This window comes from Nesoenas mayeri (assembly GCF_963082525.1).
Source record: "Nesoenas mayeri genome assembly, chromosome: 21".
Taxonomy (NCBI): Eukaryota; Metazoa; Chordata; class Aves; order Columbiformes; family Columbidae; genus Nesoenas; species Nesoenas mayeri.
This window is the reverse complement of record NC_137571.1, coordinates 4,461,521-4,482,782: the sequence shown is the minus strand read 5'-3', so window position 1 is coordinate 4,482,782 and position 21,262 is coordinate 4,461,521. Positions and strand designations below refer to the sequence as shown.

General features: G+C 63.0%; 1 protein-coding gene across 1 annotated transcript; it reads left to right on the top strand.

Annotated features, from left to right (window-relative positions):
* Window positions 1–490: 490 nt before the first annotated feature.
* Window positions 491–16,284, top strand: KCNQ4 (potassium voltage-gated channel subfamily Q member 4; the record flags this gene model as incomplete). Its single annotated transcript, XM_080357731.1, has 14 exons — window positions 491–738; window positions 8,829–8,919; window positions 9,610–9,736; window positions 9,811–9,986; window positions 10,060–10,185; window positions 10,278–10,388; window positions 10,539–10,634; window positions 10,836–10,924; window positions 12,009–12,164; window positions 14,822–15,021; window positions 15,134–15,236; window positions 15,496–15,627; window positions 15,816–15,951; window positions 16,066–16,284. 14 exons carry the CDS (start codon window positions 491–493, stop codon window positions 16,282–16,284), a joined length of 2,010 nt encoding a protein of 669 aa, XP_080213857.1.
* Between the last annotated feature and the right edge of the window lie 4,978 nt (window positions 16,285–21,262).

Sequence of the window (21,262 nt, the reverse complement as noted above, 5' to 3'; positions counted from 1 at the left end):
CACCCCATGGTTTAGGATGCTCGCTAGAGGGATGCTCCGTGCCCTGTGGTTTGGGATGCTCCACACTCCATGGTTTGGGATGCTCGCTCACAGGATGCTCCACACCCCACGGTTTGGGATGCTCCACGCCCCATGGCCAGGACACTGCCCGATGCTGTGGGCAGCAGGAGGTCCCCAAGGACTCCGCGAGGAAAGGTCCCTTCAGCCGGGCTGGGGGTGACAGCGGAGGAGCCCCCGGGGCTGCTGCCACCCCCTGCCCGTCGTGCCCGTCCCGCCGGAGCCCCGGGGGCGGGTGCCAGGTACGGCGGGGCGGGCCTGTCCCGGCGGGGCGGCGGCGGGGGAGGGCCCGGCGGCGGCGGGCAGCTAAAGGCAGGTGGCACCGGGGAGCGGCCCCGGGCTGCTCGGGGGCGGTGCGGAGCCGTCCAGCGGAGCCGGAGCGGGGGTCCGGCGGGGCCATGCGGCGGGCGGCGGCCTGAGCGGGGCGGTGGCCATGGCCGGGGCGGCGGCGGGCGGCGGGGAGCTGCGGGCGGCGGCGCTGACGGGGGTGCGCACCGAGGGCACGGGGCCGCCCGGCGGGACCCCCCCGCCCCGCCACCGGGCGCTGCTGGCGGCACCGCGCCCCGGGACCGCCGCCCGCCCCGCCGGGCCCCAGCGCTGCTGCCGCCGCCGCCTGCAGAACTGTCTGTACAACGTGCTGGAGCGGCCCCGCGGGTGGGCCTTCGTCTACCATGTCTTCATGTGAGTACCAGCGTCACGGGGGGAGCGGGGCGGCTACCGGCTGCAGCGTCCCACCGCCCCGGGGCTGCTCCTGCCGCTGCTGGTCCCGGTGGGACGGCGGGTCCCGGCGCTGCCGGTGCCCGCTCGGAGTAACGAGGAGCCGGGGGCAGCCGTCCCTGCGAGCGAGTCCCGGCACCGGTTCCCCGGGCTCCTCCGGAGAAGTTTTTCCGGGAGCGTTTGGCGAACGGGGACGCGCCGGCGGTGCCCGGTACGGCCCGGCAGCGGGGCCGGGCGGTGGGAGCTGCGCTCTGGGGGCTCCGGTACCGGCTGGGCCGGGGGCTGCGGCTCCGGTGCGAGGAGGTGAGCGGGTCCCCAGGGGACCGGGACTCGCTCTCCGCGATGGCCCGGATACAGAGAGCCCCTTCCTGGTGGCACCCAAACGGTCACCGTCCTGCCCTGCCGCTGTCTCCTTGCTGCATGTGTCCCCGGCTGGTGTCACCGAACCTGTGGGGAGCCTCAGAGGCGGGGAGTCCCCTGAAGGGGTGACAGGGCAGGTCCCCTGGGGTACCTGTAGCAGTGTTGGGATGCAGCAGCGCTCCCAGCCCAGCATCCCTGCAGCTGTGCCCAGTGGGATGGGGGAAAGCAGGGGACGGGTTTCTTGTCCCTGGTTAAAAGCTGCAAGCTGGCGGTGACAACTGTACCCCGAGAGCTGTGCCCATTCTGGGGTCATGGCTGCTGTTGGTCTCCGGCACTAGAACATCCCTCTCCAGAGATGAAGCCGGGGTGCTCGCAGGAGAGCGTCTGCTACCTACCCTGGCTCAATGCGGTTTCGCGGGTTGTGCGGTGCTACTCCGGCTTTCCTTGCCGGACCTGGGAATTCGTTGGCTTTTCTGAAGCAGAATCTTCTCAGGGCCAAGTAACGAATTCACAAAAACTGGGGTTGTTTTCTCGGGGGGCTGTCATGGAGCTGCAGAGCTGCGGTGCTGGTGACGCACCCGGAGGCTGTGGGCAGAGAAGGGAGCTCCGTGCTGGGGGTTGTTCTGGCTCAGGACCCCCACCCTGCTCTGGCTGCGCTGCTGGGACACTGTCGGGACACCAGTGGTCCCAGCCATTGCCATGGAGAAGAAGGTGGTTTCCCCCTCTGCTTGGTGTGTGCACCGTGCTCCACAGACCCATGAGCCCAAAAACTGCCTCTCCCTCTGCATTCAGGAGCGATAACACGGTGCGGAGTCGTTAGCGGGGTGTGCGAGCTGGAGCTCGTTAGGAGGCAGGAAAGTGGGTCTTGCCTAAGTTAGCAGATTGAGGTGGCAGGATGAATTTGTCAGTAGATAAGAGGGCACCTGAGCTCCCCAGGGAGCCAGGAGAGGAGCCCGGGACCCATTTGTAACGCTTGCCGACACCTCCGCAGTCTGCTTCAGCAATAATACCTACGTTTGCAAATACCACCCTGGAAAGAGCTTTTCCTGCAAGGAATTAATAATGACAGCAGCCGAAACCTCCTACTAGGAAGGGGGATCTGACTTTTTTGTTTAGGTACTCGCTGGGCTCCGGAAAACAGATGCCACTGCTCATCTCATGGCCGAGATGCGTGTGCCCGAGCATCCTCCACCAGTTCTCCCTCCTGACCTGCATGTGTCGGCCTGGAAACAACCACACTGGACCGAACAGCATCCCTTGCAGACCCCAACAAGCCCTGGGTCCCTCCTCTGCCTCCCCAACTGTGTCCAGCTCCTGTCACCTCTGGGACATGGCTTTTGCACAGGGGGAGCAGCGGGGATGGTGACACAGCTCTGCCAGGGAGCGCGGGGCTCTTGCAGGCTCATCTGCTGAGGATGGACCCAATGGGGAGTCAATAGCAGGACCAAAACACCTTAAGCATTTAACAGGATGGGGAGGATTTGTGTTTGCTTGCTCACTTAGTTTGAAAGCTGAGGTACGCTGCAGTCCTGCTGGGGACACCCCAAAAGCGTGCGGGAAGATGCAAGGTGTGGACAACTGTGAAACCTTTCCTGTAAATGCTGGTGGTGCTGCAGTCACCTCTGTTCTCAGGAATTATTTGTGCGCCTCAAAAGCTGAGGACTATGTTTTTTAACAAAAAGAGGAGGAAGGTGTTACACGTGCTTTGGGGGAGACCGAGGCATGGGGAAGATGGAGCCCGTGGCCCAAGGTGACCCAAGCGCTGGTGACAGGACCTGTGCTCTGAGTCACGCCTGTGCGCTCCCCCCAGGCAGCCTGGCTGCGAGACAGCCCTGGAAACTGCTAAAATGGAAATACCCGCTGAGAAGCGAAGCGCTTCCCTCCCCAGAGCGATTTAGTGTCTGGGAACACGTAGCTGGGCTGAGCTGGTACCACTTATTGGACAAGTTCAGTCTCTTTCTGGTGGCAAATTGATCCCAAATAGCTCAGCTCCGGGCTGGGCTGGTGCTGCTGCACCTTGCAGGGTGGTTTGGTGGCTGTACCGTCTCTGCAGCCCCCGAGCGTGACAGGGGGGTGCAAGCTGGTGTAAAGCAGGGTGAGGTGTGCAGTGTTGTCTTGCCAGCCCCATCACCTCCATCGGGGCTGTGGAAGCACACGCTTGGGCTTGGCCGGCTTGCAAAGCTCTGCCTTTCCCTCTCGAAATGAGAGTTTTTGGAGCTTACAGAGCAAATCTGGGAGTGTGACCAGAGCGTTAACCTAAAGACTTTACAGCCAGAAAGCAAATAAAAGCTTCTTTTTTTCCAATCTCCACCTCTTAAGCAAGCGGAAAGGCTGTTCTCATCCCCAGTTGGTGCCTTTTGCTCTGCGGTGCTGGGCAGAGCTGCTGCTCTGCGCTTGTGCTGGGACACAGGCACTGCTGCCAGGTAGGGGGCTGCCCCAAAAGGGGTCTCCTCCAGCCCTGAGCTGCACTGCGGGGGTTTCCAGTTCAAGCTGTTCCTCCCCATCCACCAGCATACGGCCAGGAGCTCTGGGAGCTGCTGCCCTGCTGGAAGCGGGGCTCTGGGAGCTGGTCTGGGTGGTTATGAAACTGCTGGGTGCACCAGCAGCTCAGCTCAGCACTTTTCCTTTTCCTAGAGGAATGCTTGAATAAAGAACAGTTTGACCTGGAGCAAATTAGGGAAGACTGAGCCAGCAGCACCAGGGAAAACCCGCAGCCCCCTGCCTGTAGCACTGACCTCTGGGCCAGTGGGATGTGTGTCCCCCCACCGCAGCATCTCACCCAGGTGCTGTTGAGTCGCTGGGATTTTATTTACCTTGTGAAGTGTCACCCTGTGCCTGGAACGTGGAGGAGTTGGCAACGCAATGCTCAGAGGGTGCCCTGGGCAGGCATCCCCCAGCCCCAGCATTTGGTGCCGTTGGGTCCCCATGTACGCTGCGGCGGGACAGAGGGGTGGCAGCTCCCGCCAGAGCCCTGGGACAGTCCCCGAGCCAGCTCGGCACCGGGTGAGCGATGCCAGGCGCGGGCTGGGCTCGGGGCCCTGGGGAATCCCCGCTGGCTCGGGGCAGCACCATGGGGGGGTGATGGGTGCGGGGCAGTGCCTGGCGGGTCCCCCGCGCTCCGGCCAGCTCCTGGCTGGGGACCAGGCTGCTGGCAGCCCAACCATCCCGCAGCTTCTCTGTGCTCGGGTCCTGTCCCAGGGAGGACTGTGGTGGGCAGGGGGGCTCTGCCACCCCTCCCGCATCCCTCCGTCTTGCCGCATCCCTCCGTCACCGCTTGGCAAGCGGAAAAGCCCTTTCCTCACCACACCAGGGATTTGCCACCGTGTTGAGTGCCCGCAGCAGCCCCAGCCCAGGCTTCTGCCAATCCCCCCAGGGCTGTTTGATGGGCTGGAGCCCCAAAGGGTTTGCAGAGAAATTCCTTCATCCCCTGCTTGATGCCAGCGCTGCCAGTTCAGTAGAAATCTCTTGTATTATGCTCTGTGCTTTTAACTTGCTGGCCCTGGCATCTCCTGCAGTGGCTGGTTTGGTGACTGTCGAACCCAAATCCTGCGCTCAGGTGGCCAAAATAAAAGGGGCCGGGGATGCTGTGCCCTTCGGGCAGTGGGGCTGCCTCGCTCACCTTGCCTGGGCTTGAAATGGGAGCTGCATTTGGGGGCAATGCCAGTGGGGAGAGGAGCCGGCACAGCAGTTTCCCCAGCCCGATGCGGTGTCACCAGGGCATAAAATTAAGCAACTTTGGCGCAACATGAAACTGTGCATTGATTTTTCTTTTCTTTATTTATTTATTTTCTCCTCTCCCCTCTTGCTGCTCCGATCACATCCCCCAGCCCAGAGCAGGAGGTGCCAGTTTGGGTGCCTGCAGCTTATTGATCCCTCCAAGCAGTGGGGGTCAGAGTGGGGCTGAGCGAGTGCCCAAACCTGCCCCTCTGCCTCTGGGTGCTTCTGCTGCCCATGCAAGATGTTGGGGTCTCAGTCTGACCTGACCTTTTGGGGCCACTTGTGTCCCTGTCCCCTGCGGAGTACCAGGGTGCTGGAGGGTGGGGGTGCCCCCGATCCCTCTCCTGGGGTGCAAAGCCCATTGGGCATCTGCAAACACGCTGGTTTTTTGTCCCCCCCCTTCAGCCAGCTCCTTGCCAGAATGATTCAAGAGCAAAACTATCTCGGCCGCTCCGTGTGAGCGTCTTGGCACCGTCCGCGGGAGCCTTGTGACCGGGCTCCCCATGGGGACCGCGGGGCGGTGGGTGACGTGGGGGTGCAGACGGGCAGTGCGAGGGTGATGGGTGATGCCAGCTGCAGGTTTTGCTCACCAAAACACAAAGGTGGGGTGGCCAGGTGATCGTGGGGGAGATGCTCGGTGATTTTGTGCTGCTCCTCTCTGTGGCGTGGGCAGGAGCGCGGCGCGGGTTGGACCCTGCCATGGTTACGGGTGCAAACAGCCACACTATGCCCCGGTTATTTATATCCCCCGAAGCAGCCAGGCTGCCCGCTCCACCTCTCCTGAAGGGCTGCCGGGGCGAGGGACGGGGGATTTATAAGACACGCTGTTTATACAGCTGCAGACGGTGCGCGCGGAGCTGAACCTCCAGGGCTGGGGAGGCTGGAGAGCGAAATATGGTCCCCATCCCTGTTCTTGTCCCCACTGGAGCTGAACTTGGGCAGTTTTGACCCAAACAGCCCTTTCCCGCGGTGGGACAGCCCATGCCGTGGGGACCCGCCGGAGCTGTGACGGGAGCTGTGCCCTTTGCCAGGAGCTGTTTGCTCGCTCGTCCCTGAGCTGTTTATCCTGTGGCGCGTGGTGTTTTCCTTCCGCTGAGTTATTGCCGGGCTGTCAGCACAAACCTCCCTGACCCCGCCTGTGCCCCCGCCTCGGGGCTTGCTTGCAGGGAGAGAGCGAAGCGGGGTCTGGGGGTGCCCAGCGTCACCCCCAAATCCCCAGCCTGGACAATGGTCCCTTGCCGGGGCTGGGGGTGCAGCCTGGCTGAGCATCCCTGTCCCCTCGGCACCGGGTGCTGCAGCACAGCTTTGCCCAGGCTGGCCCGGTGTGTAGCCCGTTTCCCCAGGGGTGTATGGCTGGGTGCTGGGTGCTGGCTGGTGCCCCCATGCCCGGTGTTTCTCCTCGCCAGCCCGGGCTGACCTGGCCCGGTTCCCTTGTGCTCAGCAGCTTTCCCGGCTCACCTGTTCCTCCGCGGCACCGCGCTGCCCGTGCGGGCAGCAGCATATGGCAAAGTGCGCTCTAATGAAGATTAATGTGAGGAGATTCGCCTTCTCCAGCCCGGACCCCCGCCAGGTTTTAATTATTGTTTTGGGGAGGAGTGATCCTGCAGACAGGCGTTGCTCCTGCAGAGGTGAGAACACCCGGAGGGGTCCCATCCCCGTGTCCCCTCCTGTGCGGGGACATGTGCGGGGGCAGCAGGAGCCCTTGGGGGCAGTGGAAGGTTTATTGGGGAGAGCTGATGCACCGGCTCAGCAACAGCAGCATCTGCTCCTGCCGTCCCCTGGGATGAAGGGGAGCAGGGAGGCAGCGAGGCTCCCGTCCCCCCCTCCCTGCCCCATCTCCTTTTTTCTTGGCAGAGCTCTTTTTAATATTTCTCTTCCCCTTCTTGGTGGGTGGGCAGAGCAGTGAATTGGGGAGGGGGAGCCCAGCACTGCGCGGTGTTGGATGGAGAGGTCAGCCGAGCCCTCGGTGCAGGGCAGAGCTGCTGAGAGCAGCACTTCAGCCCCGGCGGGGGACAAGGGGGGGGACACGGCCCGTTCCTGGCTCCCCGAGATGCCTTCAGGCACCTGACCCTTTCCCTAAGCCGCTTAGGCGCAGCCGGGGCGTTTGCCAGGCTTTACAAGTTAATTCCTAGCAGGTGATGTGTTCCCAGCGAGTTTCTTTGCCAGCCCCCCCGTGGGGCCTCGCATGCCCGAATCCTTCCCCAAGTCCCATGGGATGCTGGGGGGATCTGGGCAGGAGGTGTTTGTACCCTGGGGGTGTGGGTTTCCATCACCCCCCCTGTGACACGGCTTTACCAACCAGCCCCATTGCTCCTGGTGCTGCTGTGGGGACAGGTGACAAGTGAGGCTCCGGCTTGGTGCAAAGGCACCGTGACTCGCTGCCACCCACAGCGTGTCCCCGTGGGAGCCGCGTGTCCTCAGCCACCAGAGACCCCCCCTCCCCGCTCCCCGTCCAGGACGAGAGGCACAAATCTTTGCAGGCTGGGAGATTTCTGCCTTCCCTTCTGCTTTGTGCTCCGCTGCCCGTGTAATTGCCTGCTAAATCCTGATTGTATAAGCTTTATTGCTGATGGTGCACGAAGCAGAAAGGCTCTGCCCTGGGCTGCTCAGCCAGCTCTTGTTTTGCTCCTCGGACCAAACGCTGTGACCGGGGGACGGTGACTGGCTCAGTGCTCCCCGCCTGTGCCATCGCCTGTGCCATCGCCTGTGCCATCGCTTGTGCCATCACCTGTGCCATCGCTTGTGCCATCACCTGTGCCATCGCCTGTGCCATCGGCTGCCGGAGGAGTTAACGGCAGAACTGCTGTGCTGGAGGAAAGGGGCTTGATTAATAATTCAGAGGGAGAAAGAACTGGCTCCAGCCTTCTGCTTTGCAGCTGGGGAGTGCAGGACGGTGTCGGGACTGCGACACCCGCCAGTGCTGGAGCTGGCACGTGGTGTGTCACTCCAGCTCTCTCTTCTCTTGTTCCTTGGGGTTTCTCTGCCATCAGTCCCATCTCTAATTTCCTCTTGCAGCGTTTTTGGGGAAGGGGACCTGCCTGTCCCCTGGAGGCTGGGATTTGAGCTGGGTGGCACCCCCTTGCCCCACTGTGTGGGCACAGGGCCCCCTCAGCCCTGCCCAGGTTTGCAGAGGCACACACTTTGGGTTTGGGGTGTGCATGTGTCCCCAGGCTCCCCACACCCCCAGTACTCAGTCTCCGAATCGTGTCCCCTTGGCTGGGTGGTCCCACAGGGGACACAGCATTGTCCCATACGGGTTGGGTTTGGTGCCTGGAGCCCCCCATGGCATTATGGACGCGACTCCGGCGAAGTGACGGCCCTTTGCACACCATCACGTGGGCCGGTGGCACAAGCCCTCTGCTTTCCATTTTTAGAATCGCTGGATCAGGGGAAAAAATGTATTTTTGGAGTTTGATTTGCTTCAGCTTCAGAATCTATTTTTTTTTCCCCCCTTCTTATTTTAAATGGGCCAAAGCCCCTCGTGTCTTAACGCGGCTCTGGAGGACAGAGCCCCAGAGCAGCTCCCTGGTAACTCTTCTCGCAGTTGTCTGTTCCCGGGTGTCCCCATGTCCCTGGCAGGTCCCCACAGCGTCAGTGATGCTGGGGATAGTCAGGAGAAGCTCTGCTCCCTCTTCTGCAGCAGCAGGGGTGCGGGACACCCCCTCTCCCTCCCCGTCTGTAATTAGCGGTGGTTTTCCCAAGGGTCCTGCCATGGGCTCGGTGCCCTGGACCAGGGAGGTGCATCGCGGTGCTGTGGCAGAGTTCAGGCACAGCCCTGTCTCTGCATCCATGGGCAGCGGCTCCTGGGCTCCCGAACTGCTCCATGCCACCATCTAGGGGCAAACCATGTCCCTGGTGGCTCAGCCACGGCCACCGAGGTCTCAGCTGGGGGGGACAGGCTGCAAGCGGGGTCAGCGCTGCGGGCTGGGCTCCCCCTGGCCGGCCCTGATCCCTGCGCTGACACGTTCTCGTTCCAGATTCCTCCTCGTCTTCAGCTGCCTGGTGCTGTCGGTCTTCTCCACCATCCAGGAGCACCAGAAACTGGCCAACCAGTGCCTCTTTATCCTGGTAAGTGGGAGGTTGCTTGGACTCCTCCTCCCCACATTGCACCCCAAGAGACTTGGACAAGTCATGGACAAAACCCCTCCAACCACTTCCCCATCCCGAATTTTGTTATTGATCATTGGTGTTAACGATGGCAGCTTCTCCACATCGGGGAGAAGCTGCAGGGTGGCCACGCTGCTGTTAGTGTCCCCATGCTTGGGGTGGCCCGACACCACAGCCAGACCTCCGTGGAGCAGAGAGGCATAAACACTAGAAAAGGCAAGGCAGGAGGGGCTAAAATAGGCAACTTTCCCCCAAACTGTCAGAAAGAGCTGACGCTGGAGTTCTTCCGAGTGATGGAGACTAAATTGGGAAGGTCCTTTTGACTTTCCCACGAGTAAGCAAAACGGGGGCTTGTTTGTGCGGGAGGTAGGAGGACAATGCTGACGGCGGAGGAAAAGGACCCAGCTCGGTGGGAGCTTGGCGCAGGTAGGAGAGCCGGGATGCTCACACGGGCTCAACGGCTGCGGCTCCCATCTCGCTGCCCTGATTCCCCCGGGATGGCTCCGACCAGGGCTGTGTCAGGGCCTTGGGGGGGACACCATGTCCCCTCTACACCCTCCTCAACATGAATATGTCATTTTGCACCCCCAAGGCCAGAGTTGAGCCCCTTCCCCATCTCACCCTCCTGTCCCCCCTGTTCTCCCCTGGCAGGAGTTTGTCATGATCGTGGTGTTCGGCATGGAGTACATCATCCGCGTCTGGGCGGCCGGCTGCTGCTGCCGCTACCGGGGCTGGCGGGGACGGTTCCGCTTTGCCAGGAAGCCCTTCTGCGTTATAGGTACTGTGGGGCAGCACAGGGATTTGGGGACTTGCGGTGTCACCCATGCACCCCTGACCCTCACCATCCCTTAGATTTCATCGTCTTCATCGCCTCGGTGGCCGTCATCGCCGCCGGCACCCAGGGCAACATCTTCGCCACCTCGGCGCTGCGCAGCATGCGTTTCCTGCAGATCCTGCGCATGGTGCGCATGGACCGGCGCGGCGGCACCTGGAAGCTGCTGGGCTCCGTTGTCTATGCCCACAGCAAGGTGAGGGCGTGGGGTCCCACCACAGCCCCCCCAACACCTCCCTGAGCCCCTCTCACCACCCCCGCCCCGGCAGGAGCTCATCACCGCCTGGTACATCGGCTTCTTGGTGCTCATCTTCGCCTCCTTCCTCGTCTACCTGGCTGAGAAGGATGCGAACGCCCAATTTGCCACCTACGCCGACTCCCTGTGGTGGGGCACGGTAAGCTCGGCCGCCACGGCCCCCCAGCCCCGGGAGGGGACGAGGAGGGGGGGAGCTCCCTCCAGGCCTCCCCCTGCTCTGCCCCCGGGCAGGTCACCCTCACCACCATCGGCTACGGGGACAAGACGCCGCAGACGTGGCTGGGACGGATGCTGGCGGCCGGCTTCGCCCTGCTCGGCGTCTCCTTCTTCGCGCTGCCCGCAGTGAGTAGGATGGGGAGAGGGTCCCTGCGCCTCCTACCCTGCAGGAATCGGGGAGAAAGGGGAAAAATCCACCCCTGAGGCATTAGGGTGCCCTGGCTGGTGGTGGTGGTGTGGCTGGCACCCACAGATCCTGTCCCCTGCTGTCCCCAGGGGATCCTGGGCTCTGGCTTCGCCCTCAAAGTGCAGGAGCAGCATCGGCAGAAGCACTTTGAGAAGAGACGAACTCCAGCAGCCAACCTGATCCAGGTAGCGCGGGGCTGGTGCATCCCATCATGGGCATGTCCCCCCATGGGCTCTGCCTGTCCCTGCCTGCTGCAGGCAGGACCCAAATGCCAACCCCAAACCTGGCAGCTGGTTCCTTTGGCTCTGCCCAAGGGGATGGAGGAGTCGACAGGGGGTCTCGCTGATCTCAGACCCCACTGCCCATGGGCTCTTGCTCCCATACAGGCTGCCTGGCGCTTGTACTCTACAGACGGCAGCCGGCTGTACCTGACGGCTACCTGGTGTTACTATGACAGCCTCCTGCCCGCCTTCAGGTAGGCAGGGTGGGGGCTGCGGGGTTCCTGTGAGTCCCTGTGGGGTCCCAGAGTGGCAAGTGACAGGGGCAGCCCCTGCCACGATGTGAAGCCACCAATGGCTCGGTGAGGCCGAGCAGCATGGACACCATGTTCAGCACCGGAACACTGGGGCACAGCGTCTGCCGAACACCCAGCACCCTCCTCCATCCTCACCATCCCCAGCACTCATCCCACACATCCATAGCCTTCCTCCAGCACTGCCGCGGGGAGAGGATGGTGGCACCGGCCGTGGGGACTTCGTGGCCGGGGGCAATGGAGCCACAGCCATCTGGGAGCTCCGAGCGCAGCAGAGCAGATGGAGCCAGGGAGTCTGGAGGGGAGCCCTGTGCCCCCTCCTTGCCACACTGTCCCCTCCTGTGGCCTCTGCGATGTTGCCACCATGGATGGATCAAGGACTCTCTGAAGCTTTTCCAGATACCCCTTGTTTTCCCATCACGCTGAACACGCTGGTGTCTGCCCTTCGGTCCCTGTCCCAGGAGCAGGACCTGCCAGTGCCCTGCCTGTCCCTGCCTGTGCGTCCTGACCCCGCTGTGGCCCCGTGTTTCTTTGCAACGACAAATTCACTGTTCCCTTTCACTCTTTATTTTTTCAAAGACAGGGCTCTTAACAGCCGAGGCAGCGAGTCCCTCTGGTCCCTGAGATGTGGCTTCCCGAGCATCATTGCATTGGGCAATCCCAGCGGGGACATCGCGGGGGGCTCTGTGGCCCCTCCTGCTGTGCCAGGAGCTGTTTGTCCAGCAGCGGGGAGCTGGGATGGGCACAGGGGTCCAACCCCTCCGCTTGTACCCAAGCTCTGTAGGACCCTCTCCCAGTGTCCCCCTCCCAGCACTGTCACCCCCAGGTCGGCAGCACCAAGTCAGAGCTGTTAAGAAACCATCTTGAAAGAAATCGCTGTTTTTTGCTTCTTGTTTTTCCTTATTTTGCTCTGGTTTTGCTTTGCTTTGCACAGAGGAGGACCCAGCTCTGCTCAGCCTTGGTTTGCTCATCTCGTTTGCTTTGGAAAGTTTAATTTCTCCATGTTTTTATTTAACCCCAACCTCAGAGAGCTGGTCCTAATGTTTGAGCATTTGCACCGAGTCCGCAACGGAGGATTTAGGAATTCAGAGGTGAAAAAATTCCCCGACGGAGCCCCACCGCCTTATCACTCCTTCACCCCTGGCCAGAAAAGCATCAGCCCTGCGGCTTGTCCAGGGGACAGGTAGGAGGGTGCAGCCCCACGGCCCCATGTTCCCTCTGTCCGCTGTCCTCTGCTCGTCTGTCTGCCTGTGGTGCCACCGCGGTGCCCGTCACCGTGGACGGACTCTGAGCTCTTGTACTGTTGTGAAGCCTCTTGCAACATTCAGCTCCACCTTTCTGCCCTTCTCGATGTGGCCGCGGCACCAGGACCTTGCACAGGGGGACAAAGTGTGGCCAGAAATGATCCTGTGATGGCAATTCTGCATGCCGGTGGGGCTGCGTGGCCCTGCTGCAGAGCCAGGCGAGGAGCAAAACCCGCTTCCCCCAGTCTGAGATGGGCTTCATGTGCCCACAGCAGTGGGGAGCAGCGATGCCAAGCTGCCCCTGCACCGACAAGAAGAGATGAGGGTTCACGGCTGCCACACTGCTGGTGGCAGCTGCTTGTGTCCCTGGTCCCCTCCAGGTGAAGAGCATCCCGGAGATGCCAGTGTGCCATGCAGGACATCGGCATGGTGCAGGGCTGTGGGACAGCATCAGGGTTAGGCGTGGAGAGGCAGTGGTGTTGTGCCTCAGTTTCCCCTGTGGAGCTGGACACAGAGCTGTGGGAGCTCTGGTGTGACGTGGGGATGCGCTGAGCTGTGGGGCTGCGGCTGCCCTGCTATGGGGCTGGGGGGGACCTGCTCCCCCTGTGTGCCTTGAGGTGAGTACGGGCTTTGGGGGCTCCTCCTGGTGAACAGCCAGGACCTGGCATGAGAGGGACTGTGACCCCCCGGCCATCCCACCCGGGGCGGGCCGAGCCTCCCCCATCTCCTCTGCGAGCATCACCTCATAACATCTCATCTTCTCTCTTTCCTCCCCTCTCCTGCTCACCCTCCTCCTCTCCATCCCCCTGATCTCCCCCACACCTTTTCTGCCCCCCAAACCTTTTCTGCCCCCCCATCCACCCCCAAGCTGGAAGGAGGAGGACGTGCAGCCCCACAAGTGCTTACGCCTCAGGTAACGTTTCCACCCAGCCGTGGCTGCTGCCTGTCCTGTCCTGTCCTCCCGCAGGGGACAAGGGTCCGTGGGGACAAGGGTATGCACGTGCTGTTACCAAATCACTTTTTTTGCAGAGTTTTGCCACTGAGAAACCGGACTTTTGTTGGCCAGACAGGCATTAGTGTTTATGCAGGACCTACACAAACAACTTTGCTTGTGCTTCTTGCCCCTACAGCGGAGGGGGAGCCCAGGTCCGGTGCAGCGGGCGATGCTCACCGGCAGCGGGCAGGGACCCTGTGCCCATGGGCTGGGGTGCCAGCGTGGCCAGGGGGGTCGGGGACGCAGTCACCTGGGATGTTCCGCTCCCTCCCAGCCCTGGGCTAACTCTGCTTTTCTCCTGTGTCTCTGCCCTGACCCTTCAGCCAGATCTTTAGTGGTAAGAGGAGGCTCTTGCGGACGTGGGGCACGTGGAGACGGAGGTACTGCGGCCGCTGCCTGCCCGTCCCCCTGCCTGCCTGTCCCGCTGCCTGCGCCGGGCAGCCACAGGCTGGGGAGCGGTGGGGTGCATGGTGCCCGTGGGGCAGAGGGGGTCGGGGGTAGGCGGAGGGGATGGAGCTCAAAGGATGGTCCTTGTGCAGGGCACGGGGGTCCGTGCATGGCCTGGGCTGAGCTGGCTGCCCCCACTGCCCCTCCACTGCCTCAGTTTCCCCCTGCGTGCAGCATGGATGAGCCCAGTCCCTTGGTTGTGCCAGGATTGCCGCGTCCAGCGATGGCAAACCGCGGCACTTGGATAAACCCCATGGCATGTCTGTCCTGCAGTCTGGAACCCCCCAGGTGTTCCCCTTCCCTGTGCCACCAACTGCTGGGGGCTTGTGGCAGCTCTGCCTGCATGGAACCAGCTCACCAGCAACCATGGGGGGAGCTGGGAGCCCTGTGTCCTGCCTGTGTCCCCACCTTGTCCCACAACTCCTGGCTGGGAATCCGGGGGTGTCCCTGCACACCTGTTGTGCACCAGGTGTGAGGTTTGCTCCGTGTTCGCCGCTTCCTCTGCTCGCGGTGCTGTGCGTCTGCTTGGCCTCCTTGCACGTCTCAGGGTGTGCTTGTGGTCCCACCTCACACGAGAGGCAGCACCAGATGGTGGTTTTGTGTAGGTCCTACATAAATGACGCCTGTTGTCCCCCACAGCCCAGCGGGGTGGCTGGTTTCGGGAGCAGAGCTGGTGTTAGGGCAGGAGGGGGGCTGCTCCGCTCCCCACCCAAGCAGAGCCTCAATTTGGTGGTGCAGCCCGGAGGAGGAAGAGGAGGAGGATGAAGGGGCCTGGCCGGGTGCCCCAGGACCCCCTGTGACAGCGGGGACAGGACAGGAGCAGCGCTGCTCCCCACAGGGCTGGTTGCTGGTGACTGTGCTTTGTGTCGTGCCTGTCTCTCCATCCTCTCCCTGTCTCCTCTTTTCTCTGCTTTTGGGGTAAAAAAAAGGTGTTTAAAGGAGTAACCCTGGAGCTGCTCCTGGCCTGGCTGGCACCTGAGCTTGTGCCCATCGCGTGCTGGGGGCTCTCTGTGGGCTCAGCACAGCCCCCCATCCTCACCCCCGCTGTGATGGGCACATTGTGTGCCCGCAGTGGGATCTGCTCTCCCTCATCCCCATCCCTGTCCCCCGGTGCCCGCACACCTCTGACACCACCTGTCCCCTTGTCCCTTGCAGCAACAAGATGGGCATCAAGGACCGCATCCGGCTGAGCAGCCGGGGCCGGCAGCAGCTGGGGCCCCCCCTGCACCGCTCCCCCAGCACTGAGGACATCCCCGAGGCCTCCAGCCCCACCAAGGTGCAGAAGAGCTGGAGCTTCAATGACCGGACCCGCTTCCGTGCGTCCCTCAGGCTCAAGCCACGGACCCCGGTCGAGGGTGAGCCCTGGGGACCCCGGCTGTGGGGTCACACTGGTGGGCTATGGGGGCTTTGGGGGGGCATGGGGGGCAGCCCTCGGTCTCTGCCACCCACATGCTCTTGCACCCACAGCCGACTGCCCACCGGAGGACAGTGGCGAGGAGAAGGGCTCCCACTGTGACCTGACCTTCGAGGACATCATGCCATCGGTGAAGACCCTCATCCGGGCTGTCAGGTGAGACCGTCCCCTCTAGTGTTCCCCAGTGTCCCCAGCTCCTGCACAGCTCTTGGCCCTTGGCAACAAGGGGACATGTCCAGAGAGCCCCGGTCCAGCCCATGGTGGTGGTCAAGGTGCGCAGGGAGCAGGGATGGCTTGTGGCTCAGCCCCGCATGGGGACAGTGACTTTGTTTTGCATGTGCCCTCCCCCTCACCCTCCAAGTGTGGAGCCCCCAGCCCTCCCCAGTGTCCTGCAGCCAGTCCGGTGTCCCTGCAGGATCCTCAAGTTCCTGGTGGCCAAGAGGAAGTTCAAGGAGACCTTGCGTCCCTACGATGTCAAGGATGTCATCGAACAGTACTCGGCCGGTCACCTCGACATGCTGGGCAGGATCAAGAGCCTTCAGATGCGGTGAGCTGCCCCAAATTTGGGGGGCAGGGAGCTCGGGGATCCTCTTGGTCTCCCATCACTAGTGGGAGGAGCGCTGGGCCATCGCGATGGGTGGGACATGTCCCAGGAGCCCGTCCCCATCCCTTGTGGTCTCACATACCCTCTGGTCCCCTGGGAGTGATGCGCTGTGTCCCCTCCCTCCCTGCCAGCGTGGACCAGATTGTGGGCAGGGGGGGCCTTGCCACAGACAAGAAGACACGGGAGAAGGGGGAGAAACCGGCGCTGGAGACGGAGCTGGTGGACGAGCTCAGCATGATGGGGCGCGTGGTCAAAGTGGAGAGACAGGTCAGGAGGGGACACCGCTGGGGACCATGTCAGTGTGCCTGCAGGATGGGGGGAGCTGGGACCCCCGTGTCCCCTCCCTGCGGGAGCGCCGGGCTCACCCTGCCCACCTCACAGGTGCAGTCCATCGAGCACAAGCTGGACCTGCTGCTCGGCCTCTACTCCCAGTGCCTGCGCAAAGGCTCCGTCAACTCCTTCAGCCTGGCCGCCGTGCAGGTGCCCCCGCACGAGCCCGACATCACCTCCGACTACCACAGCCCCGTGGACCACGAGGACATCTCGATCTCTGCCCAGACCCTCAACATCTCCAGGTCGGCCAGCACCAACATGGACTGAGCGCAGAGGCAGTGGGACGGATCCTGCCGGGATGCGGGAACAGCCGTGGTATCGCCCGGTCCCCTCCAGCCGTGTCCCTCGCCCTGTTACTTGAACCGAGTCTGCCTTTGCGGGGACGTGGCTGCAGAGGGTGCCCATGCTGGGGGTGCAGTGGGAGCCCGTGGCACTGTGGCACAGCCAGACCACACTCCTGGGATGCTTCTGCCTTCCCGGGGGGTGAGATCCCCCAGCTCCTGGGGGCTTGAGTGCTCCCCAGCCATGGCAGGGACACCCCAGCCCTTGGGACATGTCCAGCTCCCCAGGAGGGTCCTGCATGGTCCCCTGGGCCACTACCAGCTATGCAAGGCTCCATTTTCCGCTGCCGGTGCTGAGCAGGGGTGTTGGGGCACAACCCACTGTGGTTTTACCTGCGTTGCTTGGGGTCAGGGCAGCAGCGGGGGACCCCTGGGAGGGAGAATGGGGGATCTGTTCCCCCTCACCCTCTGTTTCCCTGCTTGCAGGGCTGCAGCTGCACCTCTAGAAGCACAGCAGAGCCTCTGCCTGCCCGTGCATGCTCCCAGGGCAAAATATATATAGGAGATATATATATATATATATATTTATGCAATAATGTCTTAATATGCAAGACCCCCATGAAGAGCAACCCGTGGGGACATAGGCAATAAGCAACCCCCCTTACCAGCACAAAGGGCTGGATCCTGCTCCCGTGGGGACCTACCTGGGTGCCCTGGGGGCTCAGGGCCAGGTGACAAACCTCCACTCAAGGGTGGCAGGAGGAAGGGATGCAGGCACAGCCGCTGGGGACGGTGGTCCCCAAGGAGCATCCTTCCCTCTCGTGTCCCAGACCCTGCTCTTGCTTAGAGGATTCCTTCCCAGCTGGGTCCTGCGGTGCTCAGTTTGTCCCTCCCAATGTCCCCATCCCCTCTGTGACCTGAGGAGCATGGGCTGGGCCTGGGGGTGACTGCCTGGTGGGGACAGAGCCATGTTGGCTGTGCCTCCTTGCATGCTGCTCCTAGCAGAGCCACAGCAGCTCCTGTGCTGCCCTGATCCCAGCCCTGGGACTGGTTTCCAGTCCCACAGTGCTGGGCTGAGCTGGGCTGGAAGCGATCATGGTAGTGCCAAAGTTTGCCAAAGTGGGGGTCCTGTGGGAGGGCTTGGCAGCGACACCTGCATGGTGGATCTTACCTGGGCTGGGGGGGACACCCCTGAGCCCCTCGCTGCTGCCAGCATGGCCGCTCCCTGGGCTTCGGACTGTGGGATTTGCACCCCATTTCCCAAGCCCCCCCTGTGCCTCTGCTCCTGGCAGCAGGGACCCCCCCACCCTGCTCGTTTTTCTTGCCTTGTTAGTGCATGTGGCCAGAGCCGCTGGCAGCCCCCCTGCTCCTGCACCACCCTGGCCCCCTCCCTTCGCCCCAGGGGTGCCCGTGTCCCTGGGCTGTGGGGCAGCAATGCCGTGGGGACACGAGGGGACAGCTGGGTGCCATGGGTTGGTGCGTGGGTGCCGTGGGTGCCATGTGAGAGCTTCGCACGCAGGAACTAACTCGTAGGAGCCTCCCCGGCGCTGGCTGGTCCCCGCAGAATGCCCCAGCCAGCGGTAGTTACCTCACTTGATTAACTTATTAACTTATTTGTTTCATTAAAATTTGGAGTAGAGGCTGCCTGCCTGCCTGCTCTCTCTCTCCCGGCTCTCCCGAGAGGTGGCACTCCAGTCCTGCCGCCGAGTGCTGTGGCCGGAGGACCCAGGCATCCAGCCAGGGGACCCAGGCGTCCGACCATCTCCCTGCCGCCACCTCGGGCTCCCCTCGAGCCACAGACACCCCCTGATCTGGCCGCAGGATCCCAGCTCCATCACCCTCACCGGCTCCATGATGCCATGTCGCTGGAGGCTGATGCCACCGCAGAGGGACTCGTGTCCTGTGTTTGGACCCTGGGGATGGCCGCTGCCCATCTGCCTCTTTGAAAGTGTCACGATGTGTCCCCAAGTGAGGATGACACTGTGGTGGCCCCAGGAAGGCAGGGGTGTGAGCCCCCTTGCCCAGGAGACCACAACCCCTCAAGTGACAGCAAAGCCTTCACCCCATCGCCATGTCCTGGCACCCCATGGGGATATGTCCCCCAGCCTGAGAATGTCGGGGGGCCAGGGGTGGCCCCTTTCTGCGCCGCCCTGCCCCGGCGCTGCCTGCAGGGGAAGCCGGGGTTCACACAGGTCAGGCTCTGCCTTTCCGGCTGCTTCTCGCCAGCAAACCCATTCCTGGATCGTACTGGAGCACTGGGCTGTGCCGAGCACCATGGGGCCAGCACCTCCCTGTCCCCGCTGCCCCCAGAGCTGCCCCAGCCTGCTGGGATGGGGGTCTCGAGGTGATTCCTGGACCCACCAAGTGCCTGGTGTGCAGGACAAGATCCCTGGGGAGCATCAGCCACCCCCAGAGCTGCGCACATCCTGCTGGCAAGTGGCCCTGGGGCTGTTTGAAGCAGGAGCTTTGAAGGGGGAGCCAGGATGCAGTGGTACCCGGAAAGCCCCGTGTGAGCGTCTGTGCCGGGCGGGCACCACATCGGCCTTGCACCAGCTGGGTGGCTTTTGGGGGTGGGTTTGGGCATTGCCACAACAGCGGGGTCTTCACCCTGCTGCAGCATTGTGCATCGCCAAGGGGTGCTCCTCCTTCACCCCACAGCAGTGCTGTGCAATGAGTGCAGCTCAGCAGAGCTCGAGCACATCCCTGCTGTTCCGCGGGGCATCCAGGGATGACCCACCTGGGTCTGGGCTCTTTGCATCACTCCATGCGATGGGATCTGGGTGCTGGGACCTTCCCCTCCGTGGCGCAGCCACAGGCAGCGGTGGCTGGGGCAGGTGTGCTTGCCAGCCCGCGGCACTTGGCACTGCTTCCCGCGGCCACGTGGGCCCAAGGTGCCCGGGTTGGACTTTGTCCCTCTCCACCTTGGTTTCGCCGCATGTGTGAGAGGCTGCCGCTCCCCGGAATGGGGACAGGCCTGACCGGGGGGAATAAATGCCAATGTCAGAGGGACGCAGCGAGCCGTGACCTCGCAGTGCTGGCTCACCGCATCCTGCTGAGAGCGACGCTTGGCACGCCGAGCACAGCCGCAGGAAGGGGATGAGGGGGGCTCGCACTTGGGCTGTCTCCACTCCCGCCTCCCTATATGAGCCCTTATCAACCGGGGCTGCAATGGGAATGGGAAGGGGCCAGCTCTGCTGGCGGCACTCAGCAGCACATCCAGCTAGGGATGTCCTTTTTGCTGGTGCCTTTGCTTTGTCCCCTGAGGGTCTTGGAGAATTCGTGACTCACTGGATTCCTGTCAGTCCTGTCATGAAGAAAGTATATGTGGTTGGAGACAGCCGGACTCCGGGCCGGACCCAGTTCCTTCCTGAGCCTCTCAGCACCACGGCTGCGCTTCATCCAAGGCCATGCTTGCAGGAAAAGGCCCTTCTGAGAGTGCTGGCCGAGGAGCTGGGTGGGGGTCCTGGTGGATGGGCCTCTTGCAGTACCCTTGTTTGGGCACCCAGAGCACCCTGGGATCTCGGGGAGCAGGTAGCCCTTGCAGCTGGCGGGTTGCGGTGCTCCCTGTACACAGGCACCTGAGTGCAATGCACCCTGCCTGGCTGCAGCATTGTCCCCGTGGGCTGCAGGTTGGAGCCAGGAGCCCCCCAGCCTGTGTCCCAGCTCCCGTGGCCGCCCAGGAAACCCCACACTTGTCCACCACCCACAGTGTCTCCTGTCCTGGCTGCCATGTGGCATCTGGCAAGGGGATTGGACTAGCTGATCTTTCAAGGTCCCTTCCAATCCCTAGCATTCGGTGATCTTCGAGGAATCCTTTGGCAGCAGCTGGGAGATGGTCCTCACGGGCCAGACACAGGCAGGAGCCCCTGGTGGGGGCAGCTGAAGCCCTGCAGCAAGTACCCAGTGCTGCAGAGGGAACTGGAGCCCATGGGGAGACCATGACGCCCCTCCCTGGGTCAGAATACCTGGCCGGGGACAGGGGGGTGACTCTAAGTGACACTGACTCCGTGTCTTGGGCTGTGATAAGATGTCGCTGTCTCTCTTTGCATCCAGCTGCCCACACTGCAGCTGGGGTGCTGGAGGGGGGAGTCACGCAGCCCCCCTCCCCACACCCTGCCCCGGGCAGCAGAGGGATCCCCCTGGCTGGAACGAGAGGTGCTGGCGGGGCTGCCGGGACCTCCGAGATTGTGAAGACACGGGGTGGTGAGCAGGAGCCGGGGGAATCCCGGGTCGGGGGTGTCGGGGCCGTTGTCCCCGGGCCCGACCCGCGCCCATCTGGGCTCCGCTCCGCCCGGGGAGGGGCAGCGCGGCCGGATCGCTGCCCCCGGCGCCTCCCACGTTCCCCTGGCCGGGCGCGGCTATAAGGAGCGGCAGGGGCGGAGGAGGCGCTCGGCGGCGGCGCGGAGCGGCAGGTATGGGGCAGCGCGAACGGAACGGAACGGGGTAGCGGGAGCGGCTCGTACCCCGTTGGTTCCCCCCACTCACCTCACTCCCGGGGTCCCCCCTGCCCCCCGGGCTGAGACCCGGGAGCTCATCGCGCTGTTTGCGCCTCCACGGCGCTGGGAAGCGGGGCCGGGGTGGGATCCGGGCAGTTCCCCCGGGAGGCCCCGTCCCGCTGAGAATTTACTCCTGGAGTGGGGGCGTTGCGGTACGGGTGGGTACCAGGCTCCTCGGCCACCCGGACTGTGAGCACCCAGGTGGGAGCCGGCGTTATGGGGCTGCGGTTCTTGGAGCTAGGGTGGTTACGAGGGGAGTTAAGAAATCTGAAGAGTTTGAGCCATCTGGGGGAGGACAGGGTGAAGATGAGGTGGCCTGGGGCTCAGCGGACAGCACACTGGTTGCTGGCTGGGGTGGGCAACCCAGTGGGATGGGGTGAAGGGTGCCCACAAGACCCCCAGTTGCCCCCCATCCACTCACTGTTTCCCCCCTGCAGCAGCTGCAGGTCTGGGAACACTGCCGGCACC